The sequence below is a fragment of the Pungitius pungitius genome, chromosome 17, assembly GCF_949316345.1.
Source record: "Pungitius pungitius chromosome 17, fPunPun2.1, whole genome shotgun sequence".
Taxonomy (NCBI): domain Eukaryota; kingdom Metazoa; phylum Chordata; class Actinopteri; order Perciformes; family Gasterosteidae; genus Pungitius; species Pungitius pungitius.
In genome coordinates this window covers 17646957-17663792 of record NC_084916.1, presented here as the reverse complement: position 1 = coordinate 17663792, position 16836 = coordinate 17646957, and the positions used below count along the sequence as shown (strand labels likewise).

General features: G+C 49.4%; 1 protein-coding gene across 2 annotated transcripts; it reads left to right on the top strand.

Annotated features, from left to right (window-relative positions):
- The first annotated feature begins 1351 nt into the window (after window positions 1-1351).
- LOC119218921 (F-actin-uncapping protein LRRC16A) lies at window positions 1352-16767 on the top strand. Of its 2 annotated transcripts, XM_037473713.2 has the most exons (38): window positions 1352-1628; window positions 2855-2952; window positions 4666-4716; window positions 6156-6215; window positions 6356-6480; window positions 6940-7037; window positions 7113-7183; window positions 7264-7337; window positions 7449-7524; window positions 7602-7690; window positions 8053-8147; window positions 8398-8484; window positions 8556-8659; window positions 8747-8824; window positions 8918-8994; window positions 9131-9235; window positions 9410-9479; window positions 9557-9638; window positions 9723-9822; window positions 9923-9977; window positions 10104-10276; window positions 10898-10966; window positions 11056-11149; window positions 11236-11334; window positions 11420-11548; window positions 11713-11835; window positions 11909-12084; window positions 12240-12327; window positions 12407-12544; window positions 12611-12677; window positions 12936-13189; window positions 13362-13477; window positions 13715-14156; window positions 14417-14459; window positions 14530-14715; window positions 14835-14966; window positions 15612-15767; window positions 15935-16767. In XM_037473713.2, the coding sequence occupies exons 1-38, from the start codon at window positions 1598-1600 to the stop codon at window positions 16078-16080; spliced, it is 4257 nt and encodes a 1418-aa protein (XP_037329610.2). In that variant the 5' UTR covers window positions 1352-1597; the 3' UTR covers window positions 16081-16767. The 2 variants fall into 2 exon arrangements, with proteins under 2 accessions (XP_037329610.2, XP_062414513.1); XM_062558529.1 differs by lacking the exons at window positions 1352-1628; window positions 2855-2952; window positions 4666-4716; window positions 6156-6215 and having other exon boundaries at window positions 6466-6480; window positions 6936-7037; window positions 15935-16766.
- The last annotated feature ends 69 nt before the right edge of the window (window positions 16768-16836 follow it).

Here is a 16836-nt window from a genome sequence, read left to right as displayed (position 1 = left end):
AATTACGATTTTTGCGGATCGCTTCACATTTGTGTTTTTTTTTGACACTGGTCTTATGTCCAGATCCACAAATGTGTGTTTTCCACATGTACCTAACTGTAGCCAATCCGATGTCGCCCTCAATTTCAACCAATCACATGAGCGCAGCTCCCCCCTCCCCTCCCCACGAGCCTTCCAGTGATACAGCAACGCGACTCAAGTCACCAAAACAATGGCCTTAAACAAACTATTTCAACCGACCTGCTCTTTGTATGCGGACTTCCGGTTTGAAAACAGCGTGCAGACGTTTCTTTAGTCGTTCGTTGTCTGCTTTTATTCTAGAAGCTTCCTCCTCGTATTCTGCCATTGTTCTTTCAAACAGCCCAAATGTCTCTTCAGCGTCCTCCGCGTGTCGCTGCTTCAGTAAACGTCTCAGCATTTGGACCTTAGACATCTTCACTGAACCAGGCACGTTTCCTCCAGATAAACTCCGTTTATTTTCCGTTAAACTCTTGATCAACACGACGAAGACACGCTGCTGACGCTACGACCGATCGGCGCCATGTTGCTATGAAACCACATCCGGGTCCTCTGTAGCTTACAGGGCAACCTTCAAAATAAGAGTTTATAGAGGTCGTTATTTCCGTTTTTCATTAGTTTATATATTTTCTAAACAAACCAATGTGCACAAGGAGTGGCACTCGACAACTCAAGATATTGTTTTCTAACTTGTATTGGCTCCTTCAGCAACAACACAAACTATTTGTGTTCTGATATTTTTCTGCACTTAACTACAGCCAAACAAGCCACATATCAGCATTACGTTGGGCTGAAGGAATCTGTTTGCACACTTTTCACTTAAGTAACATTAAACAGGATACGCATTGAAAATCCTTTGTATCTATAGATGCGTTTCACGTTTACACAGACCACCTATATACATTTATGACACATTTATTCTTTTCACATATATGCTCCAAAACGCACTTCATTTGTGATATAACCCCTCTCAAGTTGATTTTAAGCACGTTATCTTCTCAAACCTGAACCAGTAAACAAAGAGGAAAAATAGACCAAAAGGAGGCCAAACTTTAGTAAGCTGTGCCAAAATTCCAGTTTTGGGTCCTACAAAGATATACATTAATGACTGGAATATTTAATTATTGTCCAAAAAGGATGACTAGGTGGAAACGCCTTTTACTTTAATATCAGGTAACCTTAACGGGAATCTTTTTTTTTAGTGTCTCAAATTTGATATAAAATACATTAGGTCACGTAGGATGCAAACTTTCAGCTGATCACACAATAAAGCTCCGGTTACTTTCCCTTAACCCGCCGCCAGGTGTCGCTGTGCTACCCGTGAAGAAACACACCTCTCCCACTCTGCGAGGGAGCGAGGGACGTGACGTCACGTGAGCGCGCAGGTACGCGCGTGTACGGGGCCCGCAGGAATGGACGCAGACGGTGAGCAGGGTGTTGACAGGTGACCGGCCGAAGAAAACAGGCCTCCTTGTTCCGCTGCCTGCCGTCAGACCCCGGCTCCTCTCCCCCGGTGTGGCCGCTCCTCCGGCCCTCCTCCCCGGACTCCCCCGCGCCGTCCGCCCCGGCAGAAGGAGACATGTCGGAGGGCATCCCCAACGAGCTGCTCGGTGAGTTAACGCGTTTGTTTCCAACTGATAAACACTTTTAAAGACCAGGTAAAATATCCCACACCGCGTTACAAACTCCGTGTAAAGTTATTAACTCTGTTTCAGATCCTTTTAAGGGTCGTAAACGAATCAAAAGAACTTAATGCATCACGTGGGAGCTAAAATGACGTTTACTGACTTCGATGTGAATGATTTTAGTTAGAATACAAACATAGTGTGGGTGAGAATGCCGTAAAATCCCCAGATATCTTTAATTAAACCAGATTCAATCTAACGGGATTCAGTCCGACTTGTTGGAGTTGTTCCACAACCAGAACGTTTAGATAACAAAGTAAATGAAGCGCCACGTGAGGGTAAATGGAGCAAACTATGGAACTGCTCTTCAGACGTGTTTTCGTGCCCTGAGGGCTACCTGGGAGGTCCTCCTCTCCCACTTCCTCATCTGCACTCCCGGGTGGGGTGTGTCCTGGGACATTCCTTTGGCTTGTGAGATCTTATCAGCTCACAGTGTCGAAGGAAACCCACTGGATTAAGTAACAAATGCCTGCTTTCTGATGGGGGGCAGTGTCGCTGGTTGTTGCTGGCCTCCATGTGGTTGTGATCAGCGCTGCTGTAATGTTTTCATCCTCATGTGTCTGGGCTCAGGGAGCAGGAGGAGGGCTCACACTTATTAACGCCCCCCCCTCTCCCCCCCTTTAACCTCCTTTGTCCTACTTCTACACCCTCCTCCTCCATCTGTCCCTGGATTTTCCCACCAGGGCTGAAGTGGTAAGAAACGTTGTTGCCAATAAGCACACATCGATTTTTCATGTTTGGACTTCCTATTTCTGCCTCGATTACAAGGAATCCCCCCCCCCCCCCCCCCTTTGTGTTGTAAGATGAGACACACTGAGCCCAGTAGACTAAGCTCCTCACACCACATCCAGACAGCTCGCTCCATGGTGGAGGAAATACTGAGTAGAGTGACGTCAGAGAGCCAAAGAACATCCATTAAAGCAGAAATGTACTTGTACAACGTTACGTTTGTTTGTGAAACAAAGCCCAAAGGATTCATGATTAAATGTGATGCTGTATTTGTTTGAATCTCAATGTCCCGCTTTTCTTTTTGACATAAAATGAATGTTTTAAACTGCCAGCAGATGTTTGGATGTTCTGTCACAGCTGTGAGAGGATGAAAAGGCAGCTGTGTGGTTTGTTGCGTCATGTTGTGTCGCTCCGCGTTGCAGAGGGCGTGCTGCAGGCGGTGGGCCGCGGCGTGAAGCTGGCCCTGAGGCGCACAGTCCAGCTGGAGGTCAAAGGTGACAAGCTGGAGAGCAGAGTGCTGGTAAGTGACCCCCGTTTGGTTTAAGGGACGAGTGAGATTGATCAGAGGAACTTATATGATCGAGTTTATTGCTTCTTAAAGGGGACGATAAGAAATGTGAACCAGGAAGTGAAGGTTTATTAGACTGAAGAAACTGAACACAATATACTCCTTTGGGACAGATAATAAAATGTGAATAATGATCTACTAGGGCTTCTAGAGAGCAGACGTTCCAGTCTACTTGGCTTATTTAACCGTACTTTAGGAAAACGTACGTAGCGAAATCAACAGCGAGAGGGAAATATTTATTAATATCCTGAGTGTGTTGTGTAAAGAGGGCCTTCATTCATTTGAAACAAGACCTCTGAATTCTCTTATTTTGTCTTTGTTGTGGACCAGATCTCCCGCCAACATGGCCGCCAGCTACAGTATAGCGAGCTTCACGTGTCCTACCTCTAATTCATGTTTTCACCCTTTTACTTCCACTGGGTAGTGCTTAGTGCAGCGAACGCCTTCCCTCAGAAACCCATGAACTCTACATAGAGACACAAACTCAGAAGAACAAGTAATAACAAAGTATCATTTTCATCAAATAAGCAGATGTACAACATGTTCTAGATCAGATCCATTATGAGTCTTGTTTAAGGTCTACAGTGTGTTAGTGTTTAGTGTGAAGATGTGAAGGCTCTCTGTGGTCCTGATGTCATCACAGAGCTCCTTCCACCATCTAGCAGCAGGACAGCAAAGAGTGGAGATCTAGTCCAGTGTTCTGCTCTCAGTGAGGAACAAGCAGCTTGATGTTGGGATGGAGGGTTTCATCAGGTCAAACCTTGACACAACCGTGAATTATGAAGCGGGAATCTAAAAGGTGTGAAGAGTCTGGATTTATCTCCTTTCATAACGCTGCAGAATGAGACGACTCCTGTCGGGACTTGACTGAAGACACACACACACACACACACACACATACACACATACACATACACATACACACACACACACACACACACACACACACACACACACACACACATTCCACAGCTGTACACCAGCCGGTCACAAACCCCTTTGAATCATTTCTCAGAATGACGATAAACACATTGATGCAGAGAACTGTCATTTGTTTAAATAAACCAGTGAATCTTTCTGATATGATACATATACATTTTTTATTTGTTGATTTTTTTAAAAATTATTTCAATTGAAGCCTTTCAAATGCATTACCAAAGGATTCCAAAATGTGCATGAAGTATACAAACAGTACAGTCGCTAAAAGATTCATCATGTCTGTGATGATTCATCATGCTCTGAGGCTTGAAGCTGCAGAGATGTTGTGGGTGTGCACCTTTAATCGTTAATGGATCATTTAAAGTTAAATATTAACGCTAACATCCAATGCTTGATGACACGAGCCAGCCATATTGATTTAGAAATAGAACTAGAATCCTTGTATGGCAGAGTCCAAGTAGAATTCCGTCCCTCAAACAGTCAAGAGACGTTCTATGTAGTTCTGTTTGGACCTGTGTGCGGATCGACCGGCCCTCACATCTGTAAAACACCTGGACGCCTCCAGCTCTCTGCGGTCAGCACGGCGGGCTCCGGCTCGCCTGACCTCCGTCCCTCCATCTCTCCAAATCCGTAGCGTGCGGCGTGCTCCTCGCCGCCCCCCCCAGGCGCCGTGCTGCTAGTGATGAAGGTGACTGACGTGTGATTGGCGTGCGTCTCTGTTCTCAGGCGCTGGCGTGGCATCGGGCCTACCTGCTGAGCGCCCGGCTCCCTGCTAAGGTCAGTCGGCTTCCTCTCCCGCCTGGAGGAGACGCTCCTCCTCCTGCTCTCTGGTTTCCCTCCTCCTCCTCCTCCTCCTCCTCTGTGGGAATGTTGGTGTTTCTCGTGCTGCTGCTTGTTCCTCCGCACTCGGGTCGTTCCTTTCCACCAAAGGTCCCTGAACAACTGAGAAGTAAATGCAAAATGGAACCAAAAGTATCAATGGCATTGAGATTAAAGCAGCTTCCACCCTCTCAAACACACATTCATGGTCCCCAGAGGATGAATCCTACTGGTTTTATTGACTCATTTTGAATTTGAACCTTTCTCACTTTCTCACGCTGCACTTCTATTAATGGTCCACTTCTTCTTCTTCTTCTTCTTCCCACTTCTGTGTTTGTTTGGCTGCATGTGACCCCTGAACACAGACAGAGGCCGCTTTGTTCCTGGGGGGGGGGGGGGGGGGGGGCAATGCAGGAAGTCAACAGCTGACAAGGGCGGGGAGGGGGGGCTCTCTCTCTCTCTCTCTCTCTCCTTGTCCTCTTTCTTTCTCTCTTTCTGTTTCCAAATGTTCCAAGCGCTGATTCTCTTGATCATACATTCCCCCTCTTGCTCCATCTTTCACTTTCTGCCCCCCACCCCCCTCTTCCTGTCGTTGTATCTCCTAATAAGTGAGTTATTTTGACTTTCTCTCTAGCTCGGGGGGCTTTGGAGGGGGGGGGGGGGTTGGCTCCTGACATTTGCTCTGCGTAGCATTCCCAGCTCACGTTGTCCCTGAGGTTCTTGCTTCTCTCGTTGAGTCTCGGCTCTGAAGCTCTCGTCTCCACTGCAGGAACAAGTTGCAGCTTGACCTGAGTCTGAAGTGAAGTAACTTGAGACGGAACTCGTCACTCAAAAGCAAAGAAATGCTTCTTAATTCATTTGGACCCCTGCAGGTGTTTGGTCTCTCGGGCCGATGTTAGCATGCTACATGTAGCCACAGGGGAGTTACTAACGGGGGGGGGGGGGTTTCATGGCATCCAGGAGCTTAGCCCTTAGAGGTCCTTGGCCAAGCTAAATTCTACAGCCTCACATATGATGAAGCAGCAGAAGTCTTTAACATCAGAGATGGAGCCTGAACTCCTTCCTCTCTCCAAGTTCCTCCTGCTGATTGATCTGTTAAATGAAGACTTGATGAAGAACAACTCAAAGTGTGTAAATGAATGGAGCATGAGGAGTGTGTTCACGGCACCTCGAGTCCCATCAGAGCTTCCTGGGAAAGTCCTCCAGTTCTCATGAAGACGCAGATCAAGCTGTTTATTTTTACTTCACTGTGGTGGGGGAAGTTCTCCTTTTGGGACTCACAAGTTTCCATTTGTGGAAGCAGAAACCTTTTGTCTTCCTGTGCGACGCCTCCATGAACCTTGACTTGATATTTTAGGGATGTGTTTCCCAATCTGTGTCCTCCTCGCTTATTTCAGGTTGAACATTCCTTCAACTACCTGGATATCCAGGGAATCAGCAGCAACAAGCCCACTCAGGTACACACACGCACACACACACACACACACACACACACACACACCAAGCTCACTGACGTCTTTCAACACCGATCAGGTTTCAGGAAGATCTATTGGCTGAATTCTTGTGTGTGTGTGTGTGTGCGTGTGTGCGTGTCCAGCTGGTGCTGGAGAGCGAGCGCGGCCCCCCCTGGAGCCTCCAGCTGGGCTCGGTGGACGAGGTGGACGAGGTGATCGCTCACATCGGCAGCAGCCTGCAGCGGATCTGCCCGGCCCGCTCACCTGTGTAGGTGACCTTCATCACCTTCATCATCATCATCATCATCATCATAATAAGCTTCATTTAAGTAGCGTTCATACAGGAGCAAAGCGCTTCACGACTTAGGATAGAAAGAAGAGATTAAAATATGCAAAAAGGCATAAAATCTGTCCGTCAAAGGAAATGCTGGATGAATACCATAAAATGAATGTCATGGTTTAAAATGGTGGTTTTCACAGCCGTGATGAACTCATGAAGAGATGAAAGCACTTAATGAGAAACTATTTCACAACTCTATAATCGTCTCTGCTTTTATTTAGCATTTTATTTAACATGATTTGCGATGTTTTCTGATATTTTAGGGCCATAATCTGCATTTTGATGGATCAAGATGTGGTTTCTTTGTTCAGACGACTAAGCGCTGCTTTCCTTTCCTTCCTTTCCTCTTCCTTTCCTTCCTTTCCTCTTCCTGTCTCCGTAAGGAAGCAAGTCGATGAAGAAGTTGAGCCTGAAGCCCCCGGAGAGGACGGCGTCCCTGCAGGCGGCGTGGGACGAGCAGGCCTCCGCCGACGTGGGGCCGTGCGGTAAATCCGCCCCCAAGCGATGAAAAGCCTCACGCGTTGCACGTGTTCTGAAGTCCTGCGTTTGTCTCTTTGCAGGCGGGTTTTCCCATCAGTACTGGTGTGTGTGTGACTACCTGGGCCTGCCCTGCAGAGAGGAGGTCCAATGGGTGCGTGCTGCACACGCCTCCTCGTCTTCTTCTTCCTTTCCGCTTTGTGTCCCTGAACGTCTCTGGTCTCCTTCCTGCAGGACGTGGACACCATCTACCTCACGCAGGACACCAAAGAGCTCAACATGCAGGACTTCATTCACCTGGAGAACAGGTACGTTCCGCCTGCCGGTGACAAAGAACCTTTCAGCGTTTTATTCTCTTGTCCCTTTTGTTGTTGAGTTCCATGGCAGCTCCATCTGACGCTTTGGTTCCGCCCCGGCAGGGATCTGGTGGCGATCATCGCAGCTCTGGAGTTCAACCAGTGGTTCACCAAACTCTCCACCAAGGACTTCAAACTGGTACCACGGACCCAGACTACTCTGCAGATGATCCAATGCGCTCGAGAGCAGTGATCAATCAGTGTGTGTTTCTGCAGTCGACGGATATCTGTGAGCAGATCTTGAGGGTGGTGGCTCGGTCCGGCAGGCTGGAGGAGCTGGTGCTCGACAACACCGGACTCAAAAGGTCAGAGGTCAACGGATGGTTGCTTTTTAAATGCTTCCTCGCGCTGCGCTCCATTACATCACGAGTCATTTAGCTGAAGCTTTTATCCAAAGCGACGTACAATAAGTGCATTTCCACATAGAGATACAAACTCAGAAGAACAAGTAACAAAGTACATTTTTCATCAAATAAGAAGTTTCAAAACATGTTATAGAAAAGTGCCATAAGTACAATTTAAGTGCTATTATTTGTTAGTGCTACGGTTTGCTAGTGTTTTAGTCGCTCCGCGCGAACGGGACGTCGACAGCGCGTTGCCTCGTGACACGTCGTCGCTACGCCTGGTCACGTGACCGCCTGATTGTGTCCTTCGTTCTCCTCTTCAGTGACTTTGCTCAGAAGCTGGCCAGCTCTCTGTCGTACAACGCGGCCTCCACGCTGCAGACGCTCAACCTGAGCAACAACCCGCTGGAGGACAAAGGTCAACGCGCACACACACACACACACACACTGTAGCCAGGCACTACATCCAGATGTGGCTCATATTTGTGACCTCATGCTCTTGCATTGGGCGAATGCAAGCTTGTGATTGGAGGACAGTTTTAGCAGGCTGTCCCTGTGCTTGTAGAACTAGGGTTAGAATATTAACACACGTGATGTTTTGCGCCCTCTGGTGGCCACGTCGGCTCTTAAAGTCTCATAACTCATAACCGCTCTGTCACTTCCTGCAGGTGTTTCCGCTCTAAGTGCTCAACTCGCCAAACTCCCCATGGGCCTGAAGCACCTGAACCTCTCCAGGACCTCCATGTCTCCTAAAGGTGAGCCCGCAGAGAGAGAGACTCGATGCCTCCTTATCGTCTCAGGGGACGAAGGTGTGTTTGTCTCGCAGGTGTGAACAGCCTCTGTCAGGCTCTCGCCGCCAACCCGTCGGTCGCCGCCGCACTCGCTCACCTCGACCTGTCGGGGAACTCGCTCAGGGGCGACGACCTCCAGGTACGCGGCCCCCTCCCCTCCATGACAGACCCAGTCAGACCCAGACAGCCTGTTTAAGCTTAAGCTGTTGGTTTTTGTTCTGCTCAGAACCTGCACAGCTTCCTGAGTCATCCGAACTGCCTGCAGACGTTGGACTTGTCCAACAGCGACTGCTCTCTGGAGCAGGTAGGAGCAGCTCATGAGACCTTCTTGATATTCCTCGTTCAAGATGTCTGCGGATTCGTACAGAGATCATTCTTCATCCATCTTTTTTTTCAGGTGTGTGCTTCTCTTCTCAGAGGATCCTTGAAGCATCTCTCTGTCCTCAACATGTCCAAGTCTGTCTTCTCCCACCGGTAAGCTCACATCCTCCGGTCAACACCCAACTGTGTGAACTCCGCTTGAACCCAGCTGTCAGGAGTCCCCGTTGTTCATTGAGGGGGAACTAATGCCCTCTGCAGGGTCCTTATTGACACGTCTCTCCTCACACAGGAAGTGTAAAGAAATCTCTCCGTCCTTCAAGCAGTTCTTCAGCAGCTCTCAGGCTCTGAGCTCGGTCAACCTGTCGGGAACCAGGCTTCCTCTGGAGGCCCTGAAGTAAGGAAGAACCTCTGAACGCTGACTTTAGATCAGCCTGTAGTAGTAGTAGGTGACTAATGGATGAAAGGAATGATGGGAAAGCTGCATGTGAAACCCACCAAACGAGTTCCATTGAATTTAATCTCCCTCAATGCTCGACCAAGCTGTGACTCACTGGTCCTCCGTCTGCAGAGCTCTGCTGTTGGGTTTGGGCTGCAACCCCAACCTCAGCGACGTGTCCCTGGACCTCAGCTGCTGCGAGGTAAAGCTGACGAGTGTTTGCATTCAGCAATGTAGAGAAGCAAAGTTTATCTTGAGATGCCGCTCCTTTGCCCTCAGCTGCGTTCTGGAGGCTCCCAAATCCTGGAGGGTTGTGTGGCCGAGATTCCCAACATCTCCAGTCTGGACATTTCTGACAATGGTGAGCAGGTTGTTTTTTTTTACACATGGAGCAGATGCGATGGCCGCTGCACTGACTTGTGTCTCTCTGCGGTGTTTTCCTCAGGTCTGGACATGGATCTGACCACCCTGCTGGTGTGGCTGGCCAAGAACCGCTCCATCCGGCACCTGTCGCTGGGCAAGAACTTCAACAACATCAAGTCTAAGTGGGCGACGCGTTCCACCCCTAAAAGCTTCCACTCCAGCCCCATTGTTTTATTGGATCATTACAATTACTCACTGCATTGACCTGTCTCTTTCCCCCAGAAATGTGTCCCAGGTTCTGGACAACCTGGTTCTCATGATCCAGGAGGAGGACTCGGTGAGTGACACTTTTTCCTTCTCCGTCAAGTTCTTGGTGTCTTTTTCCACCCCTTGCACCCGTCGCTTTAAGCCTTTGTTTAACACTGAAGCTCGTGAAGTCACGCCATGAAAAACCTTGTTTCAGCCGCTGAACTCTCTGTCCCTGGCGGACTCCAAGCTGAAGACCGACTTGTCCATCGTCCTCAACGCGCTGGGCAGCAACACCTCTCTGACCAAACTGGACATCAGCGGGAACTCCATGGGAGACATGGGGGCCAAGATGCTGGCCAAAGCCCTGCAGATCAACACCAAACTCCGGTGAGGAGCAGAGCGCCCGGTCTGAGAGCTCCAAGCAGAATCTGAAAAGTGAAGCTGATTCTTTGTCGTTAAAGCTGCATTCTGTGTAGTGACCAGCAGGGGGCGACTCCTCTGCTCCCATAGACGTCTATGAGGAAATGACTCTACTTCTGTGTAGTGACCAGCAGGGGGCGACTCCTCTGCTCCCATAGACGTCTATGAGGAAATGACTCTACTTCTGTGTAGTGACCAGCAGGGGGCGACTCCTCTGCTCCCATAGACGTCTATGAGGAAATGACTCTACTTCTGTGTAGTGACCAGCAGGGGGCGACTCCTCTGCTCCCATAGACGTCTATGAGGAAATGACTCTACTTCTCTCTTGATTTTTTTTTCCCTCAGTAAACATTGTAAACATGAGTTTATGGTGTCAGTCTCTAGTTTCAAAGTCTCTAGTTTCAAGTCTTCTTAAACACATAGAAGAATGCTTGTTGCATTCAATCACCAATGTGACTGATTTCATAATTCAGCATGAGTCAAACCTTAACTTTCTTTTTTTAAAACGTTCTTTCAGATCTCGTGACAAGTTGGCACTTAAAGAAGCTTTCGCTGTGTTCACTTTTTTTTTCTCCATGTCCTCTGCAGGACGATCGCGTGGGACAGAAACAACATCAGTCCTCAGGGTCTTCAGGACGTCGCTGCTGCTCTGGAGAAGTAAGCGTTGAGCAGGTCGAGGTCACGTGACGCAGCTCTGCTATCGGAGGGGTGAGTCGTGCTGATGTGCTTTTCTTTCCTCCCGTCAGGAACCACACCATTCGCTTCATGCCCATTCCCATCATGGATGCCGCTCAGGCGCTGAAGGCGAGCCCGGAGAAGACGGAGGAGGCCTTGCTGAAGGTTCGTGGTCCTGTCCTCCATGAAGAGCCTCCGACTGTGTGTCGCACATCTTCTCTGATTGCAGTACAATGTGTGTCCTGATGCAGATGGAGCAGTACCTGCTGAGGAACCACGAGACGCGCAAATACCTTCAGGAGCAGGCGTACAGGCTGCAGCAGGGAATCGTCACCACCACCACGCAACAGGCAGGCACACACACACTCTCACACACACACACACACACACACCTGAACCGCAGACATGACACGTTGACATGTCTCTGTGACGCAGATGATGGACATGATCTGCGTCAGGGTGCAGGACCACCTGAACTCTCTGAGGTTCACAGAGACCAGCGCGGTCCAGGAGGACGTGAAGGTGGCGGAGAACGTAATGAAGGACGCCAGGAACTCCAAGAAAGTAGGACGATGAGTCGACCTGAAAATAAATGAATTGTCTTTAATTTAAGGCAATCAGCATGCTGATTAAAGTTACAGTGCGCATCTTTAAACTGGTCGTCTTTTTCCCTCATCATGGATGTTAAACTCTGAAAGCCTCTCCTTTCCATTATCCCGCCCCTCCAGCTGCTCCCCAGCCTGCACTACCTGAAGAGCGCCGGGTCCAGCGGCGCGTGTGTCGGGGCCATCCAGGACAAACTGGAGTCCATGGCGGGAGAGGTTGCCTGGGTGATAGACGACCAGCTGCAGGTCTGAGCCCGTAACAGAAAGGAGTCAAACTGGAGCCCGACGTGAGGTCTGAACTGCACCAACTCCTCCCCAGACAATGCTGGTGTCCATGGTGGACGCCGCCGAGGGCCTCTGTCCTCATGTGATGAAGAGGAGCAGCCTGCGCCAGGAGCTGCTGAAGGCCGGAGCGGGGAGGATGACCGTCCCTCGCAGCTTCATCACCACCACGCTGCTGGAGCAGTCCGGGGTCGACATCATCAACAAGATCAGGTGTGTGCCGCTGCGTGCGTGGTTCAGCTTCACAAAGACGGAGAAGGCGGCGATCGCTTGGACCGTTGTGTCTCATGCGAGGGGGGGTCAGCTGGAGACGCAGCGCACTGATGGTGTCTCTCTCTGCTCTGTGTCGTCCTCTCCGTGTGAGACAGCGAGGTGAAGCTGAGCATGGCCTCGTTCCTCTCCGACCGCATCGTGGATGAGATCCTGGAGTCTCTGTCCAGATCGCAGCAGACTCTGGTTGGTGTCCTCTCCGCCCGACCGACTGCCCGTCTCTGTTTGTCTTTCATTCTCGGTCCATCGTCTGTCTGATCTCCAGGGCGACCATGTGATCAGGAAGAGTCACCCCCTGCTGCACCGCGAGCCCCCGGTGGAGACGGAGGTTCTGGATGAGATGGTTCTGCAGCCGGAGAAGCAAAGCGAGACACACGGGCTGCAGGATCTGGACAGCTGCATGGTGAGAACTCAAGAAGAACACTTGAAGTCTCCTCCTAACACTAACCGTCTGTTCACCCCTCCTTAGATGACTCCTAAGTCCAAAAGGAGGAGCATTCTGGTGAGGATGCTGCGACCCGTCTCTGTGGCCTTCGGTGAGTGACGCAAAGTGACAGGAAGTTGTTTTTTTAAGTTGTCTTAAAGAAGGTGGTTGCTAAGTAGAGCCATGATATTGGAGCAGAAGATGTTCTGGGGATGATGAAACTATGTAACCTCAGATTGTCTCGTCACTGGGAGAACTAGAGAAAAGATCTGTTGTTCCATCTCGTTCTAGATTCCTTTCTGAATTGGATTTGCTCTTCCTTCCACTGAACATTATGAGCTTTGACCCGTTCCTTCTATCTGACCAACAGAGATGGAGTTCGACCTGGACAAGGCTCTGGAGGAGGTTCCCATCCACGTTGAGGACCTTCCTCTTCCTTCTCCTCCTGCACAGCCATTGGACAGAATGTCAGCCCCCCAGGGAGACGTCCTCCCTGCCCCCCCTCCACTGGACACCAAGCCTGTCCTTGTGGGCGAGTTGCCGCCTGTGGAGCATAAGATGCTGGAGCATCACACCAAACTCCGACCCAAACCCAAGAAGAGGACCAAACCCAGCCGGCCAGCTGTAGGTGGCCCTCAGGGAGCGATGACTTTGATGACACTTTATCAATAAAAATCACTTTGACCTTTTGTATAGATAATGAATCACATCAGAGGAATCTAGAACAAATACTGATGAAGAAGGTGCTGCTCCATCGTTGGATAAAATGTGATTGAGTCTCATCTCTCCGTCTCAGCGAAACGCCTCCGGCAGCCCGACGTCACAAGAACCCGAGCAGAACTGCATCATGGGAAAGCTGGACGAGGGCCTGGAGGACTTCTTCTCCAAGAAAGTCATTAAACTCAGCTTCAAGTGAGGGTCGGGCTTCACCCGTAACCATTCATCCATTCATCCTTTGAAGATGATTTGTGTTCAAAACGACTCTAAAATCGATGATCTCACGAAAACAGAAGTTCAGTTGTTTGGTCATCGGCATCAACGGTGCTTTCTCACAGCATGAAAACATGTGAGATTTTGGATAAAAGTATACTTTGTCAGAATATAGATTTTTTGGGGGGGGGGGGTTGTGTGTGTGTGTGTCCTCTTTAGACTCCCCACTGTGAAAGGTCCGTCCTTCAGCTCGCAGGAAGCAGCTGAGAAGAAACGCGAATCCAGAAAGAGCGGCTTCTTTAACCTCATCAAATCCCGGACGTCCCGCTCAGAGAAGACCAGCGGCGCCGCCTCCCTCGCTCCGCCCCACCCGGCCTCCTCCACCTGTATTACCGCGGTCACTGAGGAAACGACCCCTACGACCCCAACGTCTCCTGCGGCTGAGCCCCATCCGGAGCTCCACAGGGCTCACTCCTCGGACCCCGCGGACCCTGAAACGGAGACCTCTTCGGCCTCGGCCGGACCCGAGGTGGCGAAAGAGGAGACAAATGTGGGGAATAAGGAGATCCCCCACATTCCCCGTCACATTGGGGTCCATGTGATGGGCGTGGACCTTCTGGCTGAGATGAAGGCCAGACAGGAGAGAATGGCTGTGAAGAAGGTGAGCGGAGCTCGTGGTTCACACCAGTATCTTTGGTACCATTTAAGCAAAAAGGTATCTTGTAGTCCAGCTTTTATTTTTTATTATATTGTATTCTTGTATTTTAACTCCTGTACTATTTGATGTCTTCAATTGGGATATTGTCATATTTCCCTGTGTGTGATTGTTTTTTTATTGGTGAGAACCTGGTCTCTAATAATCTCCTTGTCAACAAATTTTCCTAAAGATAATAAAATGAAAACCCTTCTATCTCCATCCAGGCGGCATCGTCAGCCCTACTGGACAATGTGCACAACAATAAAGGTGTGTGTGTGTGGTTTATATATATTTATATATATTACTCTCTCTTGACAATGTGATATTTTAATGTCAGACGTCCATCCTGTCATCCATGTGGACGCCGACGAGTCCAAACCGGAGCCAACTCCCAGGTCAAAACCACCCAGCGTCACCCCCAAACAGCCCCCACCTCAGGCCTCCAAACCTCCACTCGGGCCCCGGACCTCCGGGCCCCTCAGCCCCATCAGTACGACCAGCCCCCGACTCTGCAGCCCCTCTGGTAGGCGACTGGATGTTTTTAAAATAAACCCTACTGGTTTCTCTGAGTCAGACAGGCTTTTGATTGTTGTGTTTGGATATTTATTCCAATTGATAGTTTTATCCTTCTCTGTTTCCCAGAGGAGGCGGCTGAGGCTCCAGCAGGAAGCCCGTCTACCAAAGGACCACTTCCTGCCCCCCGCCTGAAGAGGGCGCCGTCGGAGCCGGAGAGAGAGCGCAGCGACTCAGCAGGAGCCCCGTCTCTGCTGGACGGTACGTGTCTCCTTAATTCTCCTTAAAGCCGAGGCGGCAGCCTCACTTTCAGGGGCTTCGTGATACTGTGAGAATAAACACGATTGAAGGATTTGGTTTCAGTTATTTTTGGTACTTGACGGTTGTGGTGGAAGGACTAATCGTATATTGTAGGGTTTTAGTAACACATTTTAGTGGCTAAATAACAAATGAGCTTTTTTCCTTTTGTTAAGGTCATGTGACTCAGCGCTCTGACACCGACAAGCTGATTAATGAATGCTTTCAAGGCCTCACTTGACGCCTCCACACAGTTGATCTCAAGCAGAGGCCCTGTGTGTCTGTGATTTGTATAATTAACACGTGCAGGAAGTATTTTTAACACTTCCTGCTATGTAATCAAAAAGGTCAGTTTTGTGTTGGCCAAAAAGATGTGTTTTAAGCAGCAAGAAGTTCTACACACTTTAGTTATTTCAGGTTCATGGATCCATCAATGAATACTTATATATTATATAGTCTACGTCATTCTAACTGGCACAAAACATTTGGATAAAGGATCAATGAATCAGACGCGTCTTACACGTTCATCTCTTTGCCCCTAGAGGATGGAGTGGGGTGGGGGGCGGAGGCGGGACTTGAAATAATCAACGTTTTCACACCTTTCTGCAGGTGAGTCTTGGGATGACGGTGGTGCGTTCGAGGCGCCTGGTCCAGCGGTCCATCCTGGCGCCCTAGGCCGCCCGTGGTCGTCCTTGAAGAGCTCGGCCCGTCCTCCGGAGGGGAGCGAGGAGGAACCGGAGCGAGCCCAGTCCCTGCCCTCCCTCGGTCTGACTAACCGCCGCCCCCCCCCCCCCTCGTTTCTGAATGTAGCACAAAACACATTTCAGGAAATCTGAAACCTCCAACTGGTTTAGAACTAGTTTTCATTTTGAATTTCCCTGTTTTTCCCTGTTTGCTCATGTGTTCTCTCGCTCCCTCCCTGACTGACACAGATCTCAGTCCAGCTGAGGACGGCGTTCCCTCTCCGGCCGCCGACCTCCAGTCCCACGACGGGTCGAAGGACGAGTCCGACGGCGCCGCTCCAGACCTTCACCCCCTGGACCCACCGGGCTCAGTCCCAGCTGTCCGGCTAAATTAACACCAAATCGGCCCTTTAGTGTCTCCGATGGAGCCATGAGGAAGAGAACCAACCCTTCTGCTGCTGCTTAGACAGGGAGGAGGTTTGGTTCTGCTGGAGAACTACTTTCATTCTTTTATCATGCAGTAATTCACATAAAAAGGTCCACAAATAGCTGGACGGGATGAACAGCAAGAGAAACCAAAGAGTTCTGCTGCTGAGACAAAGCTACAAATTTACTCGAACAGCTGATTCAGCTTTTATCAAAACTTTATTTTCATTTGAATAGGATAGTGTTTTTAGGCTCATCACTGCTGCTGTTTGCTTATTCCACGGCGCTTCCTGTGGCTCAACGTACTGCGGCACTCACGTGCCGATGTAAATAAATAAGAACATTTACGTGGGTTTATGCTTCTGTTTGTAAAATGAACAGTTAGATATACAAACTCTAGGGTTTATATTGTATCATGAGCAGGGCATCTGATTTATGCTGCTGATTCACATTTAAGAAACATGGTGGTGGTTTTGATTTGATTCGGGAAATATATTATATTTTTATTCTGAAGACCTGAAAGTAAACAGATGTGTTTTTATTGTTTATTTGGCATAAAATGTACAATCCTGGAAATGTGACATCAACCTGTCGGATATTTCTGTATTTGTATGTTTGGTTGACCAATAAATGCAGCTTCACCATCCAGACTCCATCCGTTTCTCCCCCTCCCGCTCCCTCTCCCTCTCCCCCTCCTATACAAGCTGTCGAATCCCTCTCTGGTT

Bases quoted from the DNA above. Each gene is read 5' to 3' on its own strand.
- LOC119218921 (XM_037473713.2), top strand. From the start codon at position 1,598: ATGTCGGAGGGCATCCCCAACGAGCTGCTCG. The intron at 10,967-11,055 runs GTAAGCGTTGAG...TCCTCCCGTCAG, and splicing joins GTCGCTGCTGCTCTGGAGAA to GAACCACACCATTCGCTTCA. The intron at 12,085-12,239 runs GTGTGTGCCGCT...CGTGTGAGACAG, and splicing joins GACATCATCAACAAGATCAG to CGAGGTGAAGCTGAGCATGG.